At 43.6% G+C, this 24143-nt stretch overlaps 1 protein-coding gene across 1 annotated transcript; it reads left to right on the forward strand.

Moving 5' to 3' along the window:
* Positions 1-3459: 3459 nt before the first annotated feature.
* Positions 3460-21238, forward strand: LOC109913778 (tumor necrosis factor receptor superfamily member 9-like). Its single transcript, XM_020513326.2, has 7 exons — positions 3460-3594; positions 8531-8641; positions 9906-10049; positions 15450-15537; positions 17321-17472; positions 19740-19877; positions 20550-21238. Exons 1-7 carry the CDS (start codon positions 3522-3524, stop codon positions 20666-20668), a joined length of 825 nt encoding a protein of 274 aa, XP_020368915.1. The 5' UTR covers positions 3460-3521; the 3' UTR covers positions 20669-21238.
* Positions 21239-24143: the final 2905 nt, after the last annotated feature.

Raw genomic sequence — 24143 nt, forward strand, 5'->3', positions numbered from 1 at the left:
TCTGCTCCTATGATGCTGCTTGGCCTGCTGTGTTCATCCAGCCCTGCACCTTGTTGTCTCGGATTCTCCAGCATCTGCAGTTCCTACTATCTCTGAAGTCATTGCCTTTAACTGGCTGAGTCATTGCTGAACATTTCAACACCAATCCCAGCAGCAATTGTTGAGTCATTAATCATTTTGCCAGTGTGACACTGACATAGAATAGGAGTGTGTGCCTGAAAACCTTAATTGAAGTTTATTATTTATTCTTAGGAGAGTTATACTGTTTCTCTCGCCACAGGGTGGGGGTGCGGGTTTGGAAATATGGTTGTGGAGTGGGGTAGCAGCTCAGCGGTTAGCACTGCTGCCTCATGGCGCCACGGACCCAGGTTCAATTCCAACCTTGGTTGACTGTCTGTGTGGAGTTTGCACACTCTGCTCGGGGTTGGTCCGGTTCCACCCACAGTCCAAAGTGCGTAGGTTAGGTGGATTGGCCATGCTAAAATTGTGCAGGCTGGGTGGTTTAGATACAGGGATAGGGCGGGAGGGTCGGTGTGGTCTCGATGGACTGAATGGTTTGTTTCCACACTGTAGGGATTCTAACGAGATGCTGCTAGACTTGCCGAGATTCTCCAGCGTTTTCCGTTTTTATTTCAGATTTCCAGCAACCGCAATTCTTTTGTTTTATTTTAAAGCCGAAAGTGATGGATTCTCCTCGCAACTTTCCGACAGGAGGTGGCGCTGCTCCAGTCAGGGCATTTATATCGAGAGCTCTGGTTAATCCCTCCGCACGGCTGACTGGAGGAGAGCGAATGTGACAACGTTGCGCTGAGACCACATTACAGGGCTGAACGGAGATTAGATACAATCAGGGAGTATGAATACCAAAGAACCCACAAATGCGTCCATTTAATGATGCGAGGAATCGCAGTCGGAAAACGGGCATTAGGAACCATCCATAAATTCCAAAAAAAAATGCTATCTCGGATGTGGGAACAACGTCATATCTCATCCAGATTTTGTTTCGTATGCACAACAATGAATGATAAATTGTTATGTTTATAGATTTTAGACGTGAGAGGCAGCCTGGAAAAAGTAAACGAAGGTGTGAATACGCATACTTCCTCTTGGGCAGCGTGAATCCATTTAGCAGTATGTTTGCACACTCAGCATAGAATAGAGATAGTAAGACCTGCCGATGCTGGAGTCTGAGATAACACAGTGTGGAGCTAACACAGCAGGCCAGGCAGCATCAGAGGAGTAGGAACAGCATTTCTGAAGAAGGGTCCTGACCCAAAGCATTAGCTTACCTGCTCCTCTGATGCTGTCTGGCCTGCTGTGCTCCTCCAGTATAGAATCAGCCTGAAAGGCTGACGTTTCTGCTCCTATGATGCTGCTTGGCCTGCTGTGTTCATCCAGCTCTGCACCTTGTTGTCTCGGATTCTCCAGCATCTGCAGTTCCTACTATCTCTGTTCGAAATGATAACGGGGAAAGATTAGAAACAAGATTTAATTTAAAAAAAGAACTGTTTCATGTGGATTCGGGGATGGGGACACCTTAAAATTAGAGCTAGGATAATTTAAAATAAGAGCTAGGAGAATTTAAAATAAGAACTAGGAGAATCCAGAGTGGAATCAAAAAGGATCTTGACCTCACAGCAGCATTTTGGTGTTTGTAGGGAGTCAGTTGGAGTTTTCCGGACTGAGTAAAATTGATTTTGGGAGTAAAGTATCCAGCACTAAAAGCAAGTCAGTGGAAAACAGACACAGAGCAGTCGCCATCTGGTTCAGTTACAGAAGAGTAGCTGAAGATTTGCATTTATAAAGCGCCTTTTGCGACGTCCCAACGTACTTTACAGCCAATGAATTAGGATTGAAGGAAGCTCTGAGATTCTGTCCCAAAACCTCGGTGATTCGCTCCCCCATCTTCCTAAAAATGCTCCTGAAAACCTGCTTTTATGACCGAGTTTTGGACCAAATGCATCTTTGTTCTTCATGAGGCTCCTATGAAACTACTTACTGCAACAGTGCAAGGTGCTGGTGCGACCACATTTGGGACACGTTGACAGTTTAAGTCCCTTATCTAAGGAAAGATATAATTTAATTAAAGGCAGTTCAGAGAGGTTTACTAGGATGATCCCTGGTATGGAGGGATTGCTGAATGAGTAAAAGTTTTGGGACTCATTAGAGTTTAGAACAATGAGCGATGATCTTGTTGAAATGTAGAGGATTCTTAAGGGCGAGACGGAGTAAATGCTGACAGAACAAAAACAGAAGTTGCTGGAAAGAACTCAGCAGGTCTGGCAGCATCTGTGAAGAAAAAATCAGAGTTAACGTTTCGGGTCCAGTGACCCTTCCTCAGAACTCTGAGAGAATGTTTTTTTTCTAGTGGGAGAGTCTAAGACCAGAGGGCATAGTCTCAGAATAAAGAAACGGCAATTTAAAGCTGAGATGAGGAGGAATTTCTTCGCTCAGAGAGCTGTTTACTTTCAGAACTCCTCGCCAAAGAGAGCACAGAGCAGGGAAACAAGTTTTAAGGGGAAGAGGCAGGGAAGTGAATATGAGGAGTGTTGGTTCAGCTATGATCTTAACTGAATGGCGGATTAGCCCAATGACCTATGGTGTTATGGCAATACCTTGGGATGTTTTATTCTGTCAAAGGTGCTATGTGAATGCAAGTTGTTGTGCAGGCACTGTTATAAGGTAGGAAAGGTGGTGGCCAATTTACACACAGCAAAATGTGCTGTGTAGCGAAACCATTTGAGTGCAGTTTATTGGGGATTCAGTCGAACACCAGGAAGTCGTCCCTGTTCTTACTGCCTTCTAGAACCTTTCACACCCCTCTGAGAGAGCAGACAGTTGAATCTTCCCTTAGAAAAGCAGCACCTCCACAGTGTAGCAGAGTGAGTGTTTCCTTGGATTCTGAACTAGCTTCTTTGACCTTCAGGCTCTCAGATAGAAGTCCTACCCTCTGAACCAGTGCTTTGACAGGGAATAGGTTCCTCCTGTGGATATAAAAGAGCTGTGGATATGATGAGATGCTTTTATGTTCCTGTGGATGTTACACAATTTTTTATTGCCAATATGCGGGGGGAGGGGAGGGGGTCATCCCCGCAGTCTCGGTTAAATAACTCCAGTCCTTAAATCTTTCAGAGTTACCAGAATGACCAGATCATAAACTTAATGGGAAACTCCCATCACCCGTTTGAAATATAGAGACTAGGGGATTGGGGGAGCACAGTGAGAGCGGACAGGGCAAACGCTGCTTGCTAGTCCCGGCCTGTGGGCGGGGGGACAGGGGCTTAGAAACAGTTGTACTTGAAGCCGCTGGTCTCCCTCCGGATGAGGGAGGGCTGTTTCGTGTTTCTGAGGTGGAGGGGGGTAGGTTCAACCCTCACCCCCAGACCTCGCGCTCTCTGGGGATTCCCCCCCCCCCCTCATAATACGTCAGCCTGGCCGCCCCCTCCGGTGTCACTGGCTAAACCCTGAGAGAGTGAGGGCAGCTCTCAGTTCATTCCGAGAACGGCCCGTGTACAGAGAGGATGGAGAGCTGGCCACTGCTACTTGTGCTATTCCTGCTGGTGAAGATATCCTCGGGAAAGGATTGCCCTGCAGGTACGCAGCGAGTCTCCCGCAGATTTTAGATTTAGGAAGTATCTTTACTGCGCACTTGGTGTGTTTTCCTGGGATTGTACGTTTGTCCTTACTGAATCTGACCCTGACTCTGGTTCAATGATGCACTCCTGAAAAACGCCAGAGTGTAAATAAACCAAAACCTCGAATGCTGATTTATTGGGGAATGTATGAAATTACCGAGACCGCTTATCTATTTGAGTGCAGCGCTCTCTGTCGCAATCTTCCTCTTTATTTTTCTTAATTGTCAGACTCGTTTTCTCTCACTTTCAGTCTCTGTCACTCAGTCTCACCCCCTCACCCCTTCTCTGTCTCAGCCTGTGTCCCTCTTTCGCTCCTTATCTCAGACCTCCCTTCACTCGGTCTCTTCTATTTCCAACCCGTATTCTGTCAGGGTTTTGTAATCTCCTGATATCAGCAGCGGGAATGTAAAACAAGCTGAGACTGTAATAACCAGTGGGTTTAGAGAACGGCCAAGAACTCCTTCACATTCAGTGAGAGTCGGGAAGTTTAAAGTGTCCGCGGTCATTAAAAAAAACGAACGGAGTTGGGGGAACTGTAAACAAGCCCCTGGTTTTGGTGATTTTGCAGCCAGTCTCTCTCCTGTGCCGGGATCACTGACCTCTCCTGACAGTGATAGTGTGAAACCATTACCCCCAGGCCTCTCACCCCAGGCATTGAAAAATGCCCAACTGCAGAATTTTGCTGGAGTTTTTGTTTGAAATACTGCTGTTTACGAGGATTGTCTGAGGCTGACAACCCAGTCACACATTTTGAAGATCTCTGGAGTCAGATTCCATCTTTACAAGTCACCGGACTCTGTACGTTCAGGGCTGTACATCGCTGCAGGACTGATATCCCCTCCCCTTCACCCCATACCCCTCCCTCCAAACTTTAACACCCCTCTACCTCTCCCTATATCCTTTACTTTTTTCCTCCCATCCCCTCTACCTCTTTATCCAGGCCCCCTGCCCACCCACCTTTTCTGTTCTCTTCCCCCCCACCCCCAACGCCTTTTACCCTGTTTCTGATTTCTGGGGTTCCATTGCACCCCGCCCCCCTCATCTTCATCCCATTTTGGTGTCAGCTGGCCCTACAGTCTCTACACCTGGGATCTTCCTATGCTGGAGAAACTGTAATGAGTCGCCCGATGAGCATGGGGGTGGGGGGAAGGGACGCAAGGCATCTGAACTATTTCTTGGTGTTTCTTGTTTATTCCAGGAAATAGAAATAGTTCAAAAACTCCCCCAAATCTCTAGACAATCATTTGGCAGGGAAATCCACAATTTGATTATGAAATGTATATTTTTTGGGTGAGGGATAGGGAACTCAGTATTCCCCTTTCCCTTGTCACTGTCCTGTTCTGCGATGTTCATAAACTGTTCCTGCATTGCGACCTCATTCCTTACTATCCAGGATCCATTTGACAGTCTGGTATTCCCCAAGGCCAGCAGGTCCACTTGAGGACAGAGTGCACTGGTGATCTTTGTGATTTCCCAACATATTTATTGGTGATTGTAAGAACATTTCTAATCAGGAGCTGAGCAGTGAAAGGATAATGCTGATAATGTTTTGGCAAGCAGTGAATGTAAAACACAGTTATATGAACATATATCTGGAAGATACAGTGAAAAGTGTTTTGTTGCCACAATCCAGCACCATTTTGGGTTACAATAAGGATAAAAAGAAATTACTTAAGTAAGAGTTCATCTTCTGTTCAAATTGGGGCACGGCTTCAAGGCTTCTGCAAGGTCTTTATAAGGTATTCCGGTCCTCAGGGAGTCCCACTCCAGGAATGTCCTGGGAGACCCCAGTGCTACTGCCGCTGCCACCTCACTCACACCACCAAGAGTTAACGCTCTGAGTCTACCACTGCCAGGAGCCCCTGCTCCAGGCACTGCCACTGCCGAGAGTCCAGGCTCCGGGCCTACCACCACCAGTAGTCCTCACCCCAGGCACCGCCGCTGCCATCGCCAAGAGTTCAGGATCTGGACCTACTGCTGCCAGCAGTCCTTGCACCAGGCATTGCCACCAGGAGTTGCAGCCCACACCGCCAATGCTGTAACCACTGCCTACTGATACCACTCCAGCCTCAAAGATGAAGATAAAAGAAGTACATTGAGAAAATGATGCCATTGCCCTGGAGCAGATGGGCTCCAACGAGTCCTACCATATTAGCGCAATCTTGAAAAAACAAGGTGAACATCAGCCTCTCCCACAGTTACATGGAAAACTCCTGAATAGTTTAATAGTCAGTCATCCTGTCTCATCATCAAGTCCAAGATGGTGCTAGGTACAATCTCCGGCCTGTGCTGAGGTACCTGATTCAGCCAGTCATTAGCCTCAGTGCCCTTGGCTAGAAGGGGTTCTCCAAATGAAACCCATAAATCTATAGGATGTTCACTGATATCCTCTCCCCTCTTAAGCCTGGGGTTGACTTGTGTCGGATGCCATTTAGGACTGAGATGGGGAAAATGAGACCATGTGAATCTTTAGATTACAAGGCGTAGAGCTGGATGAACACAGCAGGCCAAGCAGCATCATAGGAGCAGGAAGGCTGATGTTTCAGGCCTAGACCCTTCTTCAGAAATGGGGGAGGGGAAGGGGGTTCTGAAATCAATAGGGAGAGAGGGGGAGGCGGATAGAAGATGGATAGAGGAGAAGATAGGTGGAGAGGAGACAGACAGGTCAGAGAGGTGGGGATGGAGCCAGTAAAGGTGAGTGTAGGTGGGGAGGTAGGGAGGAGATAGGTCAGTCCAGGGAGGACGGACAGGTCAAGGGGGCGGGATGAGGTTAGTAGGTAGGATATGGGGGTGGGGCTTGAGGTGGGAGGAGGGGATAGGTGAGAGGAAGAAGGGTCTAGGCCCGAAACGTCAGCCTTCCTGCTCCTATGATGCTGCTTGGCCCGCTGTGTTCATCCAGCTCTATGCCTTGTTATCTCAGATTCTCCAGCATCTGCAGTTCCTACTATCTCTGAATCTTTAGATTGTCTACCCCAGGGGGCGATGGAACCTCCGTCCTTGAATATGGTTAAGACAGACATTGATAGATTTCTGCTTATCAATGGCGTAACAAGTTATGGGGATAGTGTGAGTAATAGACATTGAAGGGGCACATCAGCCATGATCATATTACATTTTGGAACAGGCTTGATGGGCTAAATGGCCTATTCCTGTTCCTATATTCCTAATGTCTAAGGAATGAGGCTCTGAGAAAGTGAAAGAATATAGGATGAGGCACTGACTCAGAGGCTGAGGTATGCAAGTCTAAGGGGGCAGTTGTGAAGAGGCAGACTTATTACTTGTTTGATGATAAAAGAGATCAAAGGAGAAGGTGAGAAGGTGAGTCATCAGATAGAGTACCAGGGTAACATTCAGATTCAATTACTAACTGGGAATTTTCAGGTTTATAAATGACTCTGATTCAAATGTGACAAGATTATTTGAATAGTTAAGAATCATTATGTGACAGTTGAACGAGTTTAAACCTGGCTAATGCCTGGTTGAAGGATCCCTATTCAATTCAATGAAAGAATATATTTCCATTTGTACAGAGTCTTTCAGAACTTCAGGAAGCTGCAAAGCTCTTTACAGCCTATTAGTAACTTTTTCAAATATAGTCACTGTGAGAGTGTCGCAGTGCTGGCAGTGTTTGAGTCAGAATAAGTTCTCTCAAGCAGCATTGTGGTAATAGTCAGATAATCTCTTGTAATGATGTTGATCGAGGGATGTATATTGGCCAGATCACCAAGGATAACTCCTTTGGTCCTCTTTGTAGTAATGCCAAGAATGATCTACATCCATCCAAGAATGCCTCAGTTCAGCATCTGTTCTAGTAGCTAGCACCTCTAACAATGCAGCAGTCCCTCAAGGCTGCACTGGAGTGTCAGCCTGGATTTTATGCATAAATCTATCCCCCAGCCTGTAAAATAAAAGATCCTGTGGGAAATCTCATTGGAGTATTTTACAAGACAAAGAAATATTTTGTCTCCCCATTGACTGGCCCTGCTTAAAGAGACATGTGGAGAGATAGAGCAAGAGAGCATGGGAGCAAGGAAAGAGAAGGGCGGTGAATTGAATGTTATGGGTTAAACTTAATTTCATTGATTCTGAGTGACTCAGCTGAGCTGTTGAAAGCAAGTTGGGAACATTGGGTGTTTTCCTTCCAGCCAGCCCCTTTTGGAGGGAAATTTAATTTCAATTCCCAGATGTGGAAAGACAGTGCCTCAGAACACAAACCTAATTTGTCTTGAAACAAAGATAACACAGTGGAGGAACACAGCAGGCCAGGCAGCATCAGAAGAGCAAGAAAGTTGGATCAGGAATTTGCTGGGAAAACTCAGCAGGTCTGTGGAGAAAAAGCAGATTTAACATTTTGGGTTTTTTGTTTCTGATTTCCAGCATCTGCAGTTCTTTGGGTGTTTTGTCTAATTTGTATTAAACTGCCCCAGATTATTATCTAGAGCATTCCACAGACTAACAACCTTCAGAGAAAAAATAAATCTCATCTGTCTTATTGATATTCAATTATATTCCCTAATTCTAGTTTCCCCATACAAGGAAACATCCTCCTGGTATCCACCCTATCCATTGCTGGGAGTGTCTGCCGGGTTATCAGGCATGAATAAGATTAGACTCACAGAAAGATGCAGACTGGAAAGAGGCCATGTGGCCCATCATGCGTATTCTGACTCTGAAATTGAAATAGCTATCCCAGTCTCCTGCTGTTCCGCATAGGTCTCAAATCTTGTTTGATCCCTTCATACTCGCTAACACATTCTGAGAATGGGTAAGGTGCTGGAGGTTGAGCACTGTTTGAGGAACTAAACATAGGACAAGTGTTTAGAGGAGGAATGAAGGAGAACTGCGCTTGCTGTCAATTATTTTGACTATTTAGTGACTTATTTTCTCGACAACAGGCTGGTACTTGAATTCCAAGAATCAAGAGTGCACACCCTGTCCAGCAGGATCGTACACCGAGAACCCAAATCATGGCCATTCCTGCAACAGGTGTCGACAGTGTATTGGAGGTACGTGCCTTCTACAAAAAAATACCTGGTGCTGTTTTACTGCGTATTCACTTTCCGATCCTGAGAGGGATCTGAAGAAGGATAGTTTGAGTGGCTGGACAAAAATGTGACATACAGAGTATAATGTGGGAAAATGTAAACTTGTCAACATTGGCAAGAAGAATAGAAACACAACATATTAATTAAACAGAGAGAGATTATAAAAGCTGGGGGTATAGACGGATCTGAGTGTCCTGGTACGTGAATCACAAAATTAGTTTGCAGGTACAGTAAGTGATTAGGAAGGCAAGAGGAATGGAATGTGAAAATAGGGAAGCTTTATTGATAGCAGTATTGATAAAGGATATAATTGTGTTAGAAGCAATTAGGAGAAGATTGAATTGACTCATTCCTAGGATGAGGGCATTATTTTATGAAGAAAGATTGAACAGTTTGGGCTATACCCATTTAGAAGGGGTTTAAAAGGAACGAGAGGTGATCTATTGAGATGAAACGTTTTAAGGGCACTCAGTAGGGTGGATACTCAGAGGATGTTTCCTTTTGTGAGGAGACTAGAATTAGGGGACATAATTTAAGAACAAGAGATCTTCCTTTTAAAACAGATTAGACTTTTTTTTCTGAGCGTTGTTAGCCTGTGGAAATTTTGGAGGCTGTGTTATTGAATTAATTCAAGATTGAGTGAAAGAGATTTTTGATAGACAAAGGAGTCAAGGGTTGGGGGTGGGGGGAGCTTACAGGAAGGTGAAATTGAATTGACAAGCAGATCAGAAGTTTAGCAGAAAGAGAAGTGCTCTCATTTGAGCATATGTAATTCGTAATAGGGATCAGTGAATTGCTGCAGGATGCTTCCTTGGTTTGAGGGTTTAGAATCAGGGGACACTGTCTCAGAATAAGGGGCAGGCCATCTAGAACTGAGGAATTTCTTCACTCAGAGGGTGGCAAATCTTTAGAATTCTCTACTTCAGGGGGCTGTATCAAATATATATGTCAAACACTTAGGTTCATAGGTTTCCATATATTAAAATTGTCAAAGGATACAGGGATAATGTGGGAAAATGGTGTTGAAACAGAAGGTCGACCATGATCTAACTGAATGGCAGTGTGGGCTTGAAGGGCTGAATGGCCTACTCTTGCTCCTATGTCATGTTCCTATGCTTCTCTTTTTGCCAATGTTTTATTCTCTCTTCCTTTTCTACTCTTCCTTCTATCTCTTCATACCCAGTGTCATTCCTGCCAATGACATTTGTTTTTCTGATTTTGAAAGGGAAGTTTTTGATCTTAGCATCCTGTACATCAATCTCTAACACCAAGTGTCAATGTGTCGAGGGCTTCATGTGTACAAATAAAGAGTGCAAATCCTGTGAAGCCCATAAAGTGTGCAAGAAAGGACAACAAGTGCAACAGAAAGGTAAGAGGTCCTGAAGAGACTAGTTTTATTTTGAAATGTTTGTTTTATTTCTATTTAATAATTATGTGAACATTGTCGGGATATAGTTTGAATAATGCATCAGTACAGTTCTTTATCATCAGCATATTGCCTGGTCATTACTATTTCATGTCTTCTTCCAATTGGAAAATCATCTTTCAACGCTCCAAAATGCCTGTCTCCCTCCCACTCTTTTCCTTCTCTCCAGTTCTCACATATCTTTCATGTCAGAATTTTGGCATGGATAGAAGCCTCACTTCCTATCTTATTCTAGCCTGATAGTTTTCATGAGTGACCCCAATATCCACATGCTGGAAGGGGTTTATATGGGAGTGTCTCTATCTCTGAAACAGGAGGCCTGGGTTGAAGTCCTACCTGCCCCAACTTCTCTAAGTTTGATTAGAAAACATCAATTTCCACCTGCGACATAGGTCAGATTCAGACTGTTACTGTTACAATGATGCTGAGGTCACCTGGAGCCCCTACTCTTGTTTCATGTGACATCAGACAACGGAATAAAACTGGGCCGTGCCTGGTTAGTGCGGCTCAGTTTGACTCTGGGAACTGCATGAACCACTCAATCCATTTCAGGGCTTCCTGAACGGTTTTTGGTTTGGTCTCTGTCAATACCTTTTTAAATAGTGGGCATAGTGCTGAGTTGTTAGAATGAAACATTTTAACTCCGTGCTATGCTGGGAACATCAGAGGTCATTGTCTTCCAAACTTTCTGGTTATGGATTAACTGGATGGCCTTGTTATTGGAAGTTCTGACTAAGTCAATCTTTAATGTTGTCTAGTTCCTTCCCTCATTATTAGCCTCTTCCATGAATCCTCCTGAGTTGATTAGCCTCCAACGTTTTTGCACAAATAAAATGCCTGAAAAACTACATTTGTTTTCTTTTGGAATTATTTAAGAGTCCTCTTGCTCTACCCACCCTGCTCTGTACATCTTTGTTAGTTCTTTTCTCTTACCCCAAGGATCCTTCTTAAGCACATATCTAAATTGTTGATTTTCTTTACGTCATCTTCTCAATGTTCTAAGTTTCACATCCATATTTGTTCCTGACCACTTTCTCGATTCAGATTCTTCTTTCAAGACTTAAGGTGACCTTTTTAGAATGTTGCTGAATTTTACAAAATCACTTCTGGCGCGTCCAGTCCTTTCTTGGGTTTCAATACTGCATTTGACATTGGATATTACAGCACTTCCTAGATAGTTGAATTGATTGATTCTTATAAGTTGCTTCTACTTACAGCAATGTTTCATACAGGAATGACACAGTGTGGAGCTGGAGGAGCACAGCGGGCCAGGCAGCATCGGAGGAGCAAGAAAGTTGACATTTTGGGTTGGGACCCTTCTTCGGAAAATCTTCATTTTCTGGGTCCCGCTGTGCTCCACACTGTGTTATCTCTGACTCCAGCATCGGCAATGTTTACTATCTCTTCATACAAGAATGTCCTTCTTTGTCATGACCATATTGTGCAGTTACTTGCAGTTCGGTACAAGTTCATATCTACCACTTCCCTTTACAAAATTATTTTTTAATGTTTTAAGTGCATAAAATAACAAATTATTTACAGTAGTTTCAGGAGTCCACATGTTTAACGCTTTACTGGACCACACATAGAAGAGAGAAAGCAATAAGGATGAAAACCAAGTAATCACCTGATAAATTACACAATGAAGACTCTGACACAATCACACATCATATCACATCTCTCCCTTCAAAGAAAACCAAAACCTATCTATTTCAGAACACTTAAAAAAAAACTCACAGGTAGAGGAATTCAGAAACTTAACCAAACAAAACACAATAACAAACAGACAACCACAGTAACATATAATTCTTGAGGCAGATGCTGTCTTTGAGATTTGTGACCTGTGATTGTGTCAGACTGGCAGGAGTTCCTAGTCTTGTAGATTTTACAACTTTTTTTGGAGGGGAGTAGACAGGGCAAAGGACTGCTGGTTAACTGCATTTCAGAAAAAGTTCCCAATCTCCAGTGTCTTGCTTCTGGGTAATGTGGCAGCATGTACGTCAGGGTGTCACTGATGTGCCTTCAGTCAGTAAGTGTCTGAGTGTTTTGTCCCTTGAATATCTTAGCTGTGAGAGTGTTCCAGCAAGAGGACATGGTGTCTTGCACCATTGATCCATGCATCTTTGTCTGGTAAGTGAATCTCCATCTTCACTTAGAGTGTGGTATACAACCAACCGAGCAAGATATTCCTAGTTGATTGGACTCCATGCATTTTTTGAAGAGTCATGAAGACTTGACTATACTCTATGATTTGCCAATGGGCTGTAAGTTGATGATGCCACTTGCTCAAGTCCCCACGTTTTGGTGAGTACTGCGAATTGCGGACCCTTATCCATTACTAAAAAGGACCAATATCGCAATTCTTTCAAGCTTTTGTTTATAATTCTTTCAGTGAAGTAACAGAGATGAGATCACCTACTTTGATAAAGTTACTGTAATAGTTACACATAATGAGCAGGATAAAGGTACGAAACTCACAAAGATCAGCCTCACCATTCAACCAAGTCTTAGCCCCAATCTCCTGCTGTGGTTAATGATTCCTTTATGGAGAGCAGTAAAGGGATCAACCTGATAAACACTGTGCATTGTGTTATTTACACTTGTGGGAATATAGGAACCTAGGAGCACAGTAAGCCATTCAGCCCCTCAAGTTTGCCCTGTCATGGCTCATCTACCTCAGCATCATATCCCCACTCATTTCCCATATCCCTTGATGTCATTAATAACTATCAATATATAAAATGTCTTTGATTTACTCAGTGACTGAATTTTCACTGCCTTCTGGGGGAGAGAAGTTCAAAAGATTATCTACCATTGAGTGAAGTTTGTCCTTCTCACCTCCTTTGTAAATGGTTTACCTTTTGTTCTGAGACTGAGTCCCTAGTTCTAGATCCCATAACCAGAGCCAGGGGAGACATCCTTTCTACATCTATGCTGTCTACCCATTTAAGAATTTTGTAAGTTTCTATGAGACAATCCCCCACTCTTCCAAACTCCAGCAAATATCGTCATGATTCCTCAATCTCTCCTTATAGGACAGGGCTACCAGTCTAGTGAATCTCTACCGCACTCCCTCTATGGCAAATAATCCTTCCTTGGTCAAGGAGACCAGAAATAACTCAATACTCCAAATTTGGTGTGGTCCAGCTGGTGTTCTGTACAATTGAAGCATGACTGAACCCAACCCTTTTGCAATAACAGCTAACATACTATTTGTTTACTGAATTGCTTACTTCACCTGAATGCTAGCTTTCAGTGACTTTTAAACAACTGTATCTCTTTGGACATCTATACTTTCCAATTTCTCACCATTTAAGAAATATTCTGCACCTTCATTCCTTCTGCTAAAGCAGATAACCTCACACTTATCCACATTGTGGTTGAAGCAGGTTGTCTCAAATCCTTGAATCCTAACTCAAGGTGGTCTCAGACTCTCTCTTCTGGTGTCAAGTTTGGACCCTTGCTAAGTTTTCACACTGCGATGTTATATTCTCATCAGTAACTTGAATACAAAGGTCTTGGGAAAAAGGAAACACAGAAATATTCCTTTGAATAATCATCTGAAAAGTCAGATGACAATGGCTCAGACTCGCATATGTGTCTGGAAACACCACATCAGATCATAAGCCGCAGAGACTGAGGGCAATGGCGTACTCGCCTTTCAGCCCCTAAACGTGCAAAGTTGAATGGATCTGTTTGATATTTAGTATCACAACTTGTTGAGTCACCCAATGCAGATTTGGCTAAAAACATTATTACAGAACCACATCCTGTGGTCAGCATGACTTGAATGTTCCACTTGTGTTCCATGTTCTCGCTTCATGGCCTCCATTAATTAGCATGGTCGTGACTTAACTAATGGCAATGATCACAATGAAAGCTTCTTCCTGCTTCTCCGGATCTGGATTCCACTGTTTGGAGACAGGATACTGGTACTTTGCTCAAAGGACAAGTATCTTAGTCTTTAGACACCATGTCCTCTTACCGAAACGCTCTCACAGCTAAGCTATTCAAGTGTCAAAACACTCAGACACTTATTGACTGAAGGCACATCAGTGACACCCTGACATACGTGCTGCCACATTACCCAGAAGCAAGACACTGGAGATTGAGAACCTTCTTTCAGTTAACCTGCCTTTAGGTTCCGCTTTTCCCCAGAGGAAGTTTATAGTTGGTTTATTCTGGAGATGAGCTATTTGCTGGGTTGTGACAAAAATCTCTCTGTTTTGCTAATGATTCCACACCTTGGACCGGCAATCTCAATGGCACAGCAAACAGGCATGGAATCTGACCGTTTGGCCTCTCCCTCCACATTACTGGTTTACGCGACCCCACTCACCCTGTGCCCATTCAGTGTGACCCTACTTGCCCTATACTTGCTCTGTGTGACCCCACTCCACCTGTACCTGCTCTATGTGACCCCACTCCACCTGTACCTGCTCCATGTGACCCCACTCCCCCTGTACCTGCTCCATGTGACCCCACTCCCCCTGTACCTGCTCCATGTGACCCCACTCCACCTGTACCAGCTCCATGTGACCCCACTCCACCTGTACCAGCTCCATGTGACCCCATTCCACCTGTATCTGCTCCATGTGACCCACTCCACCTGTACCTGCTCCATGTGACCCCACTCCACCTGTATCTGCTCCATGTGACCACACTCCCCCTGTACCTGTTCCATGTCACCCCACTACCCCATACCCACTCCATGTGACTTCACTCCCCATGTGCCCACTCAGTACGACCCCACTCTCCCTGTATCTGTTCTGTGTGACTCCATTCTTCCTGTATCTGCTCCGTGTGACCCCACTCCCCCTGTGCCTGCTCCGTGTGACCCCACTCCACCTGTACCTGCTCCATGTGACTCCACTCCCCTCTGTGCCTGCTCCGTGTGACCCCACTCCCCCCTGTGCTTGCTCTGTGTGACCCCAATCCCCCCTGTGCTTGCTCCGTGTGACCCTATTTGCCCTGTATCTGCTCTATGTGACCCCACTCCCCCTGTGCCCACTCAGTGTGAACCCATTCCCCTGTGTTTGCTCCATGTGACCCCATTTGCCCTGTACCTGCTCTGTGTGACCCTACTTCCCCTGTGCCCACTGTGTGACCCCAGTTGCCCTGTACCCACTGTATCTCACTAGGTAGTGTGTGTTACACACTGAAACTTCTCAATAGCTGTCTACAATTTCTCTTTGTTAAATTGAATGACTGATTTCACCAAATGGCATCCCTTCAGAGCATCTCACAACAATATGGGTAGGAGTGTTCAGGATGAAATAAGGGTAAGCAGATCTTTGGGAGATAAGAATTACAAAATAATCATTCCTTTTTGTTCCCTCCTAGGTGACTCCTTCAGGAACACAGTTTGCAGTGACTGCAGGAATGGTACATATTCTGACAGAGAAGGTGGAGTCTGCAAACCCTGGACTGAGTGAGTTGTCAATTAGAGCTGTATCAGGGGCTTGGGAGGGAGGAGAGGGTTTTGTATTCAGATTGAGGAGAAATATTTCTGAGGGAAACTTTCATCAGTGCAACTGACAATGTTTAAGGTACTATATCAATGTAAAACATCCCACCGGAGCAACTGTCAAACAACGTTTAATGCTGAGCCACAAAAGGGGACATTAGAAGAGGGAGATGGGCAGTCAGAGAAGTTTAGGAGTGAATTCCAGCAGCTCACAACCACCTTCTCAAGGGCAAGTAGAGAGCGCAATAAATGCTGGCCAGCCAGTGACACCCATGTCCCACAAGTGAATTTTAAAAAAAAATTAGAACTCAGACAGCCGAAGCTATGGCTACCAACAGAAACCAGCAATGCACAGAATTGGATGAGGGAAGACACCTGGAAGAGCTGAAGGAAGTTATGGAGCTAGGGAGAGGCTGTGTCTGTAAGATATAGGGAAGTGTGATCTGAGGGAATGGTTGGGAAAGCAGGAGGGTGTGACAGGGAGGATTGTGGAATTGGAAATAAAGCTAAGTGTAAAACAATATTAGGCTTGGGACTAATCGAGACTACTGTAAATCATTGAGTTTAAGGAGTTAGATCAAGTTCTTAGAGCTAAAAGGATCAAAGGGTATGGGGAGAAAGCAGGAACAGGGTACTGAGTTAGATGATCAGTTATGATCATGATGAACGGCTCAGGGGAATGGCCTACTCCTGCTCCTATTTTCTATGATTCTCTGAGTCAGTCTACACTAACTGATCGTTAAAGAGCAACGAGCTTGGTCTTGACCAGGTTCTACACTGAATTCTCAAGAAGTGTTGCTTCTCTTTGTGGGGTTGAGTGTCTGAGTGATGCTCCCACAGATGAATTTCTATGTTGTTGATGCCAAAGCTCATACATGTGCAACGGCTATTTAGGCAGATAGCAGATGGCTATAACAATTAACCCAGTGAGAGTCACATCTTCAAGAGGACGGGAATTTTCAGAGTCAAATCTTTGCAGAAGTGATTGAAACAAAGATACCTTATAGGCTTTCTGTGTGATAACGTCATAATGTTCTTCTGAGGTTTCCTGTAAATGAAATGGCCAAACGTACTGAGTGGAGAATCCCCTTTAAGAGGAGCTGTACTGATGGCAATACCGTTTAAGAATCGGCCTATTGGTAACTGTCATACAGCAATGTCCGTTTAAAAGGGCGTCCATGAGTTGTACCACTCATTTCTGAAATTAGAGTTCAGAGCCTGGGCGGCGAGTGGAAACTTAAAGGCTTCACTCATAACCATAGGTAGCAACAATGAAGAGCTTTCCAAATCCTTCCACCATTCATCAGCACGGCAAGGTGCTTGAAAATATTGTTGAAAGCAGGTGATGGAGTGATTTTTCCTGAAGAAGTATCCCAACCCGAAACATCAACTTTCCTGCTCCTCTGATGCTGCCTGGCCTGCTGTGTTCCTCCAGCTCTGCACTGTGTTATCGCTGACTCCAGCATCTGCAGTTCTTGCTATCTCTGACAGAGTGGTTTCTCCTCTTTGCAGATTTGTTCGCTCACAGTACTGTAACTGTACAGTCAGGAAGTACTTATTTCAGAATGATAAAGTTAGACGCGTAATGCTCTCCAGCTGGGGTGCACAGGCAAAGATAAAACGAAACCACTTCAAATCCCGCCCACGGATCAGACCAGTCATTGCACAACTTTCTAAAAATATCTCGGCTACAGAAGGCTGAATTAATAGGTTTGTGTCTAATCTCCTTTTATCTTTGCTATACTAGCTGCTCCGCAAAACGTCTCCAAGTCCTGAGGAATGGTTCACAGACGGAGGATGCAATATGTGGAGCTCCAGTGACAGTCCCACAGCTTCTGACCACCTCAGTCCGACCTACGATCGGAACCCCTAGGCAGCCAGACAATCCACTGATCGAAGGTAGTTCATGTGCACCATAAACTCACTGGCAATATTTTCTTAGTGTTGTCAAATTGCAATGGATGGAATGGCATCTTTCTGGACTGTAAGACTCTGTTCTAATATAACCCAGAACTAGAGCAAAGAAATCCAGAAAGAATAAAGAGGAAATGCTGGAAATACCACCATGCGGTGAGCCAGCCTAGGGAACATTTTGGGTGTCATTCTCCATCGGAATGGACTCACTCAAGCTCAGCAAAAATGCACCAGAATCTCCAAACCCAGTCAGGAAGCTCAGCACCATCTCACACAATTGCCACCCCATCCATCACTGTCACCATTCAATCCCTCTACTGTCAGTGGCAGCAGTGTGCACCATGTACACAATTCAGCAAGCCTCCTTTCTTAGCATTTCCTCCAAATCACAGATCATTCTGACTTGAAAATGTATAGCTATTCCTTCACTGTTGCTTAAAGACCTGGTACTCCTTCCTAATAGAACTGTGAGTGTACCCTACTGTTCAGGAATGCAGCAGTTCACAAAGGCACTGAGCCACATCTACTCAAGGGCAATAAATGCTGATCTTGCTTGTGACAGATATATCTCATGAAAGAGAAGTATATAAAGATGAGGAAGTTAGCCACTTCCTAATGACTTTTTCCTGAATTTTAGATAACATGAAAGAAGCCAAGGAACCATGAGTTCAGATCAGAGGAATGCATAAAGGCATAATACCAAAAGAGGTCTTTTGGCCAAACCAGCCAGTGTCAGCTTGTACAAATACAGCTCTTCCTCCTGGCTTCTGTTTTAAACTCTGCCATCAAAACAGAGATGGGAAGTTTGGAGGTTAAGCTGGAAGAAGCCTGGGCATCCACACTCCTGCCAGTGTGTGCCAGTGGTGGTTGGGCTGACCTACATGGTCAAGCAGGCTGATTGGTACCACATGGACTGTAGTCATTCGAGACAGTTAATGTCCTTAGCACTGACAACACCAGTTGTCTCCCACTGACACTGAGATCCAGCACTGGGTAATGAGCAGGAGCACAGACTGAATACACCTCTTCAGATCCATTCTCCTGTTCAAGAACTCAGGACCTAACTGTAACAACTCATCTGACACGAACTAACTCTGCACAATCTCAAGAATGAAAAAGCACAGGGGCACGCTACTCAATTAGTGGTTTACTTAGTAACTGCTTCGATGAAGTGAGTTTTGACACCAGCTAGAGATTGGGAAGTGAGTGGGATTTAGGGCATTAGTCTGTAATCAACAGCAAACACAATTCACGACCAAAACTATAGTCTCCCAATAAAAGTAAGGTAAGTTTTCCAACAAACTATAAGATATAGGAGCAGGAGGCCATTCAGTCCATTAAGCCTGCTCTGCCATTCAATGAAACCATGGCCTTTCTGATAACCCTCAAATCCACCTTACTGCCTTTTCCCCTTGATTCCCTTACTGATTAAAACATCTATCTCAGCCCTGAGTATACTTAATGACCGACTGTCTACAAATATATTCGATGACACTCTGTGGTAAAGAATTACACATATTCCCTACCCTCAGAGAATAAAGTCCCCTTCATTTCTGTCTTAGTTATGTGACCCCTTACTCTGAGATCATAATATCTGGTCTCAGACTCTCCTATAAGGGGAAACAACCTTTCCATATCTTCCCTGTCAAGTTCCCTAAGAATCTTGTATGTGAAAGCAATGCTGTTTCATGGTCACCATTACTGAGACTTTCAATTCCAAATTTATTGGTTGAGTTTAAATTCCACCAGCTGCTATGGTGGGTTCTGAAACCACATCGACTGTGTTTGTAAGTTGGATCTCTGATTTTCCCTGAACCTAGTGAAATTCTTACTACGCCACTGTCAGGGGCTAGTTACACAACGTAAATAAAGTGAAAGTTACTTTGTCCCAGAGGCCCATAGATTACAGCGACGACTGGTAGTGAGTTTAAGCTGAGGGCGATGACACCCCAGCTGAGAGGTGAGATTAAGAAGATAAGGCCTGCATGGTCATTTCAGCAAGTATGGGAATTGAACCTGCACTGTCAGTGCCACTCGACATCCCAAACCAGATGTCTAGCTTCAATCCTGGTTTCTCATAGCTGTCTTAATTGAGAGTGGAAATTGTTCAATCATTTCAGTTCATTGTTCTGTAGTTTTGTTGTCCACTTAGTGATAAAGCAGAATAACTGTTCCATTGTTAGTTGAGAAATGGTGAGAATTGACAGCTAAAGATCGTATATCCTCTTTCTTTTTCACTTTTCCCTGTTTAGATGCAACAAAAAATGAGGGCATCGTTGGGATTGCCGCTTTAATATTGCTTTCATGCTCCTTCATCCCTTTCACTTTATACCTTGCTGTACAGAACAGAAAAAAAAAGAAGCATCTGGCTCTGGATGTAACAAATCATGGTGAGTACATGTGTCTCACATTCACACCATCACAAACAGCACCATCATATGAAAACTATGGTTGCCCAAAACTCAACCGGTCTTGGCAATTCACCGTTGTTGCTTTGAGGGCTACAGCATTTCACCTCATGGCTTGCAAGAATGTTATCTTTATATGTATGATGTATAATTCCTTTCAAAATGTGCTATTATTACAGCAATAGTTGCGTTCTTGTCTTTCCATGCATTTTGTACATATATTTAAGACACGATGTAGTGGTCATTGTTATGTAATAAAACAAGCAATTCAGGGGAAGTTAGATATATCCTTAAAGAAGCGGGGAATAAACAGATATGGGGTTCACCGTAAATCAGCACAGAGATGCAGAACTGAAGGGACTGTTCGTGTGCTCTGAAATTCTACGTTAACAATGTATTGAGGAGTGTCTCAAAGGAGAGAAGGGGAGAGAAGTTTAAAGGCAGTTCCAGAGCTTGGGGGCCTAGACAACTGAAGTATTACTCATCAATAACGGGGCAGTGAAGTTGAGGATTGATAAGTGACAAAATTAACTAAACTGCTTTACTCCAGAGAAATTACAATTAAGATTTATTTTTAAAAGAGAGATTAGATGCAGCAAAGTAGAGTGACTCGATTTGCAACCTCCCTAATGCTGCTCCACTTCTGGTTTTTAGAGGATCTTCCAGTGGCCCTGATGACAGTAGGGGACGATCGGTGCAGCTGTCATTGTCCGGAAGAGGAGGTGGGAGACTGGCAGCTCCGGCAAGAGACCACTCCCAAACCACCAGAATGAGCCACTGCCTCCTCCAATCTGACCAGACTCTAAACCTTGCTGCCCTTGTGATCAGTTCATTGTGAAATGGTGGAAGAAATATGAGGTCACTTTCAAAGTGATTCATTTCTAGAAAGTCAAAGTAACTGTCCAGAAAGAACTGGACTTATTTAAAGAACCTGACCCTTTTTCCTTTGTCGTATATAGATGAATCTTGAGTTTTGTGGAACAGTCGGTCCATGACATTGACATGGTTACATTAAGACTCACAGATAACTGCCCCTTTTTGCTTCAATTGCTCTTTAACCAGACACATGACTGTCAGAGGTTAAGACTGGATTTTGCAACTCTCTTTTCTGATTGAGTTGAGTCTTTAGTAGCCATGTTTGGCAGACCTGCAGAGTCCCACATTCAAATTAATTGGCAAAAAGGGAGAGGGGCGGTTGGGGGAGGGGAAGAATTTGCTTCAGTTTACATGGCAAACATGCACTCCACAGGAGGGTGGGAAACAGATTCAGTAAGAACTTTGGAAGAGTGAATTGATAAATACTTGAAAAGATAAACAAAGGGCAGCGCTTTAAAAGGGCTGGTACAGACACAATGGGCAGAATGGGGGTGGGGGTAGGGCAGAGGGAGGGAAGAGGTCAAAAATCAGCCAGGCTCCTGTTTGTAATTGGCATCCAATGCCAGCTTTGAGGGCAAGCAAATAAATGCTGGATTTGGATGGCTAAGCCGGGGAAGGTGCTGATGCACAAGCAGCACTAACACAATGTTACCTCCAGCAAAGTACCAATACATCAGCAAGACAGGGGAAGAAAAGGTTACCAATTCTTGAAATAGAGAGAAAGAGGGAATTATGAAGGAAATTCCAGAGCTGGGCCCATGGAACTTTAAGGCACCTATGGTGGAGAATTTACAAATGGGGATAGTCAGGACTACAGAATGAGATGAGTACAGATATCTTAGGGAATTGTGTGGCTGGGAGAGATTTCAGAGTTGAGAGCGGGATGCAATAATATGTGACGCTTGAAGGAAAAGGAAGTGCCTGGGGAATGGTGTCAACAGCCTAAGGTGTGATTTGGTGAGGAGCACCACACTGACTGCAACGGACTTCAGTGACAAGTGGAGGAAGGTTTCACCAAGTGGACAGGTGCCACTGAGGAGAAAGATGTCATCAACCCAAACCAGGTCAGGGGGCATGATGTTGATGCAATCATCCACAGTAAGATCATGAATGGCAAAGGCTTGGTTCTCAAATCAGCGGACACTATAGAGGGAGCTATTCGAGGGATGGTGCGAGCTAATCTCCTGACAACATCCACAGGGTTAGCAATGGAAGAGTAAGTTGGGCAGAAAAATGATCGGCCCCCATTTGACGCAATGGTCAGGAAGATTCATGAAAGCGGGATTGGACAAATGGGGTTACTGCTCCTAACGAGCTAGTGCTAAGTGCATTGATGAGCAATTGGAGGATACCATCAGAAGCACAGGAGATGCTATAGATTTATACAACAGGGAGCTAAGCCTGGGCTGGAGGTAATAGAAGATGCAATGAGTTCCTTATTGGTTAGGGTAAGGCTTGGAGGAGGCAAAGTACGTGAGAGTGATAAATGAAAAGGGATGTGACAATAAAAGACAGAAGTTTACAAGGGGCAAAAAAGAAAAGTAAAACAAAGAACAAAAGTTCAGATGGAGAGATGGGCTTGGGGTTGGACTGAGAGTCAAAAGTACACAAACAAACAGACTTGGAAAAGCCAGTGACACAGTTACATGATAGCTTTGATAAGGAAAAGTGGAAATAAATGGGAAACAGGAAATGGATAGGAATGATAGGTTACATTTCTACTATCCTGAGCTGGAATGTCAATGACCTAGATAGGATGAAGGACCGATTATCTGTTATTGGAGTTTGAGACAGGAAATAGCAAGTAAGATCCAGAAACTATTTAAGAACCATCATCTCTGCTCCACAGGCTATGTGTTGGATGCATCAAATAATGTTACACTTGATTCCAAAATGTAACTAGAAAATGTAAAATAGTTTATAATAAATAGTTGATAGTTGCCAGGAATTCAACTTCACCGAATCAAAAACTCCATCAAACATTAAAGCAGTCTGCAAAGTTGGGCCTATGAATCAAACAAAAGGCTTGCTTTTTGTGAGCAACTCCATTGGAATTCAGTGAGTAAAGGCTCTAGTTGCTGATCTGTACAGATTATTTTGAATATTTAATGGATAAAACTACTTTCAGTACTCATCTCTGACCCAGTATATAGCTGTGTATAGCCATTGTTTATGGCTCTCTCTCTTTAATGTCATATTTAAATAAAGTCATTGAATATATTGTGAAGTAAAAGTGTCTAATTCTGCTCTTGTGATTTGGTGTATGTTTGGGCAAAACTATTAGAAAATATTTTCAGAATACAGATAGAGAATTCCATTGGTGTTTATGCTTCACAAAAGCTCTTTCCAGCTCTTTTTACCACACGTCATCAATATTTTTTCTTTTAATTATCCCTCAGCTTTCCCTTAAACACATCTGTTCTGATTCCCTTAATCACTCTCATGATGGTGGGTTCCACATTCTAACTACTCTCTGGGTAAAGAAGCTTCTTCTGAAATTCCTTTAGGTGTCTTAACGACCATTTTATATCTATGATCCCTAATCTGGTCTCAACCCGAAATGGAAACATCATTTCTATGGCTACATTAACTCTCATAATCTCGAAGACCTTATCAGGTCACCCCTCAGTCATTTTTCTGCAGAAGAGAGTCCAGTTTACTCAACCTGTCCCAATAGGTAAAACCTGTTAGCTTTGGCATCATTCCAAGAAATCTCCTTTACAGCTTTCCCAGGAACTCAATATCCTCTTTATAATATGCAGCTCAGAGCTTGTGAGATCAATGCAAGTTTAATGTAACTTTTCTGCTTTACACATCTATCCCTCTAAAAATGACACCAGTGCTTTCCTTGCTGCCTTTAAAATTAAGACCATATTATCCTGTGATACAATATTGTGTTTGTGTTTGTGTTTCAAACAACCTGGATCTTTTTCTTTCCAATTGCTATGCTGCCTTCTTATTCTTCCGACCAAAAAAAATGTATACTATCTCTCACATCTATATTGAAGTTCTTTGACAATTACACATCAATTCAGCAAGTTTGATGTTTCTCCTCTTTCTGACCACAGTACTTCTCTGTTCCAACTACAACCCCAAACAGGAAAGTTTGAAATTAACATCCAGTTCCCGACTTCTGAATCATTCTTGCAAATGGTGAATAACAGTGGACCCCAACATTGATCTTGTGGAAATCTAGTTCCACCAGTTGCCAGTCTAGGTAACTACCTTTAACCTCTACTCTCTGGTTTCTGTTTTGTAGCCAATCTACTGTACGTTTTATTAAAGGTCCTCTGATTCAGCAAAGAGAGACCAGATTTAACTCATGCAAAGGTAGGGTTTGTAAATCAGTTCTGAAACTCAAAGACCACAGGG

Source organism: Rhincodon typus, chromosome 31, assembly GCF_021869965.1.
Source record: "Rhincodon typus isolate 14 chromosome 31, sRhiTyp1.1, whole genome shotgun sequence".
Classification (NCBI taxonomy): domain Eukaryota; kingdom Metazoa; phylum Chordata; class Chondrichthyes; order Orectolobiformes; family Rhincodontidae; genus Rhincodon; species Rhincodon typus.

What these genes read in the sequence shown, in the direction of transcription:
- LOC109913778 (XM_020513326.2), top strand. Translation starts at nt 3,522, where the DNA reads ATGGAGAGCTGGCCACTGCTACTTGTGCTATTCCTGCTGGTGAAGATA. An exon ending in GTCTGCAAACCCTGGACTGA is followed by an intron (nt 15,538 to 17,320) that starts GTGAGTTGTCAA and finishes TTGCTATACTAG; the next exon opens with CTGCTCCGCAAAACGTCTCC. An exon ending in AGACAATCCACTGATCGAAG is followed by an intron (nt 17,473 to 19,739) that starts GTAGTTCATGTG and finishes TTCCCTGTTTAG; the next exon opens with ATGCAACAAAAAATGAGGGC.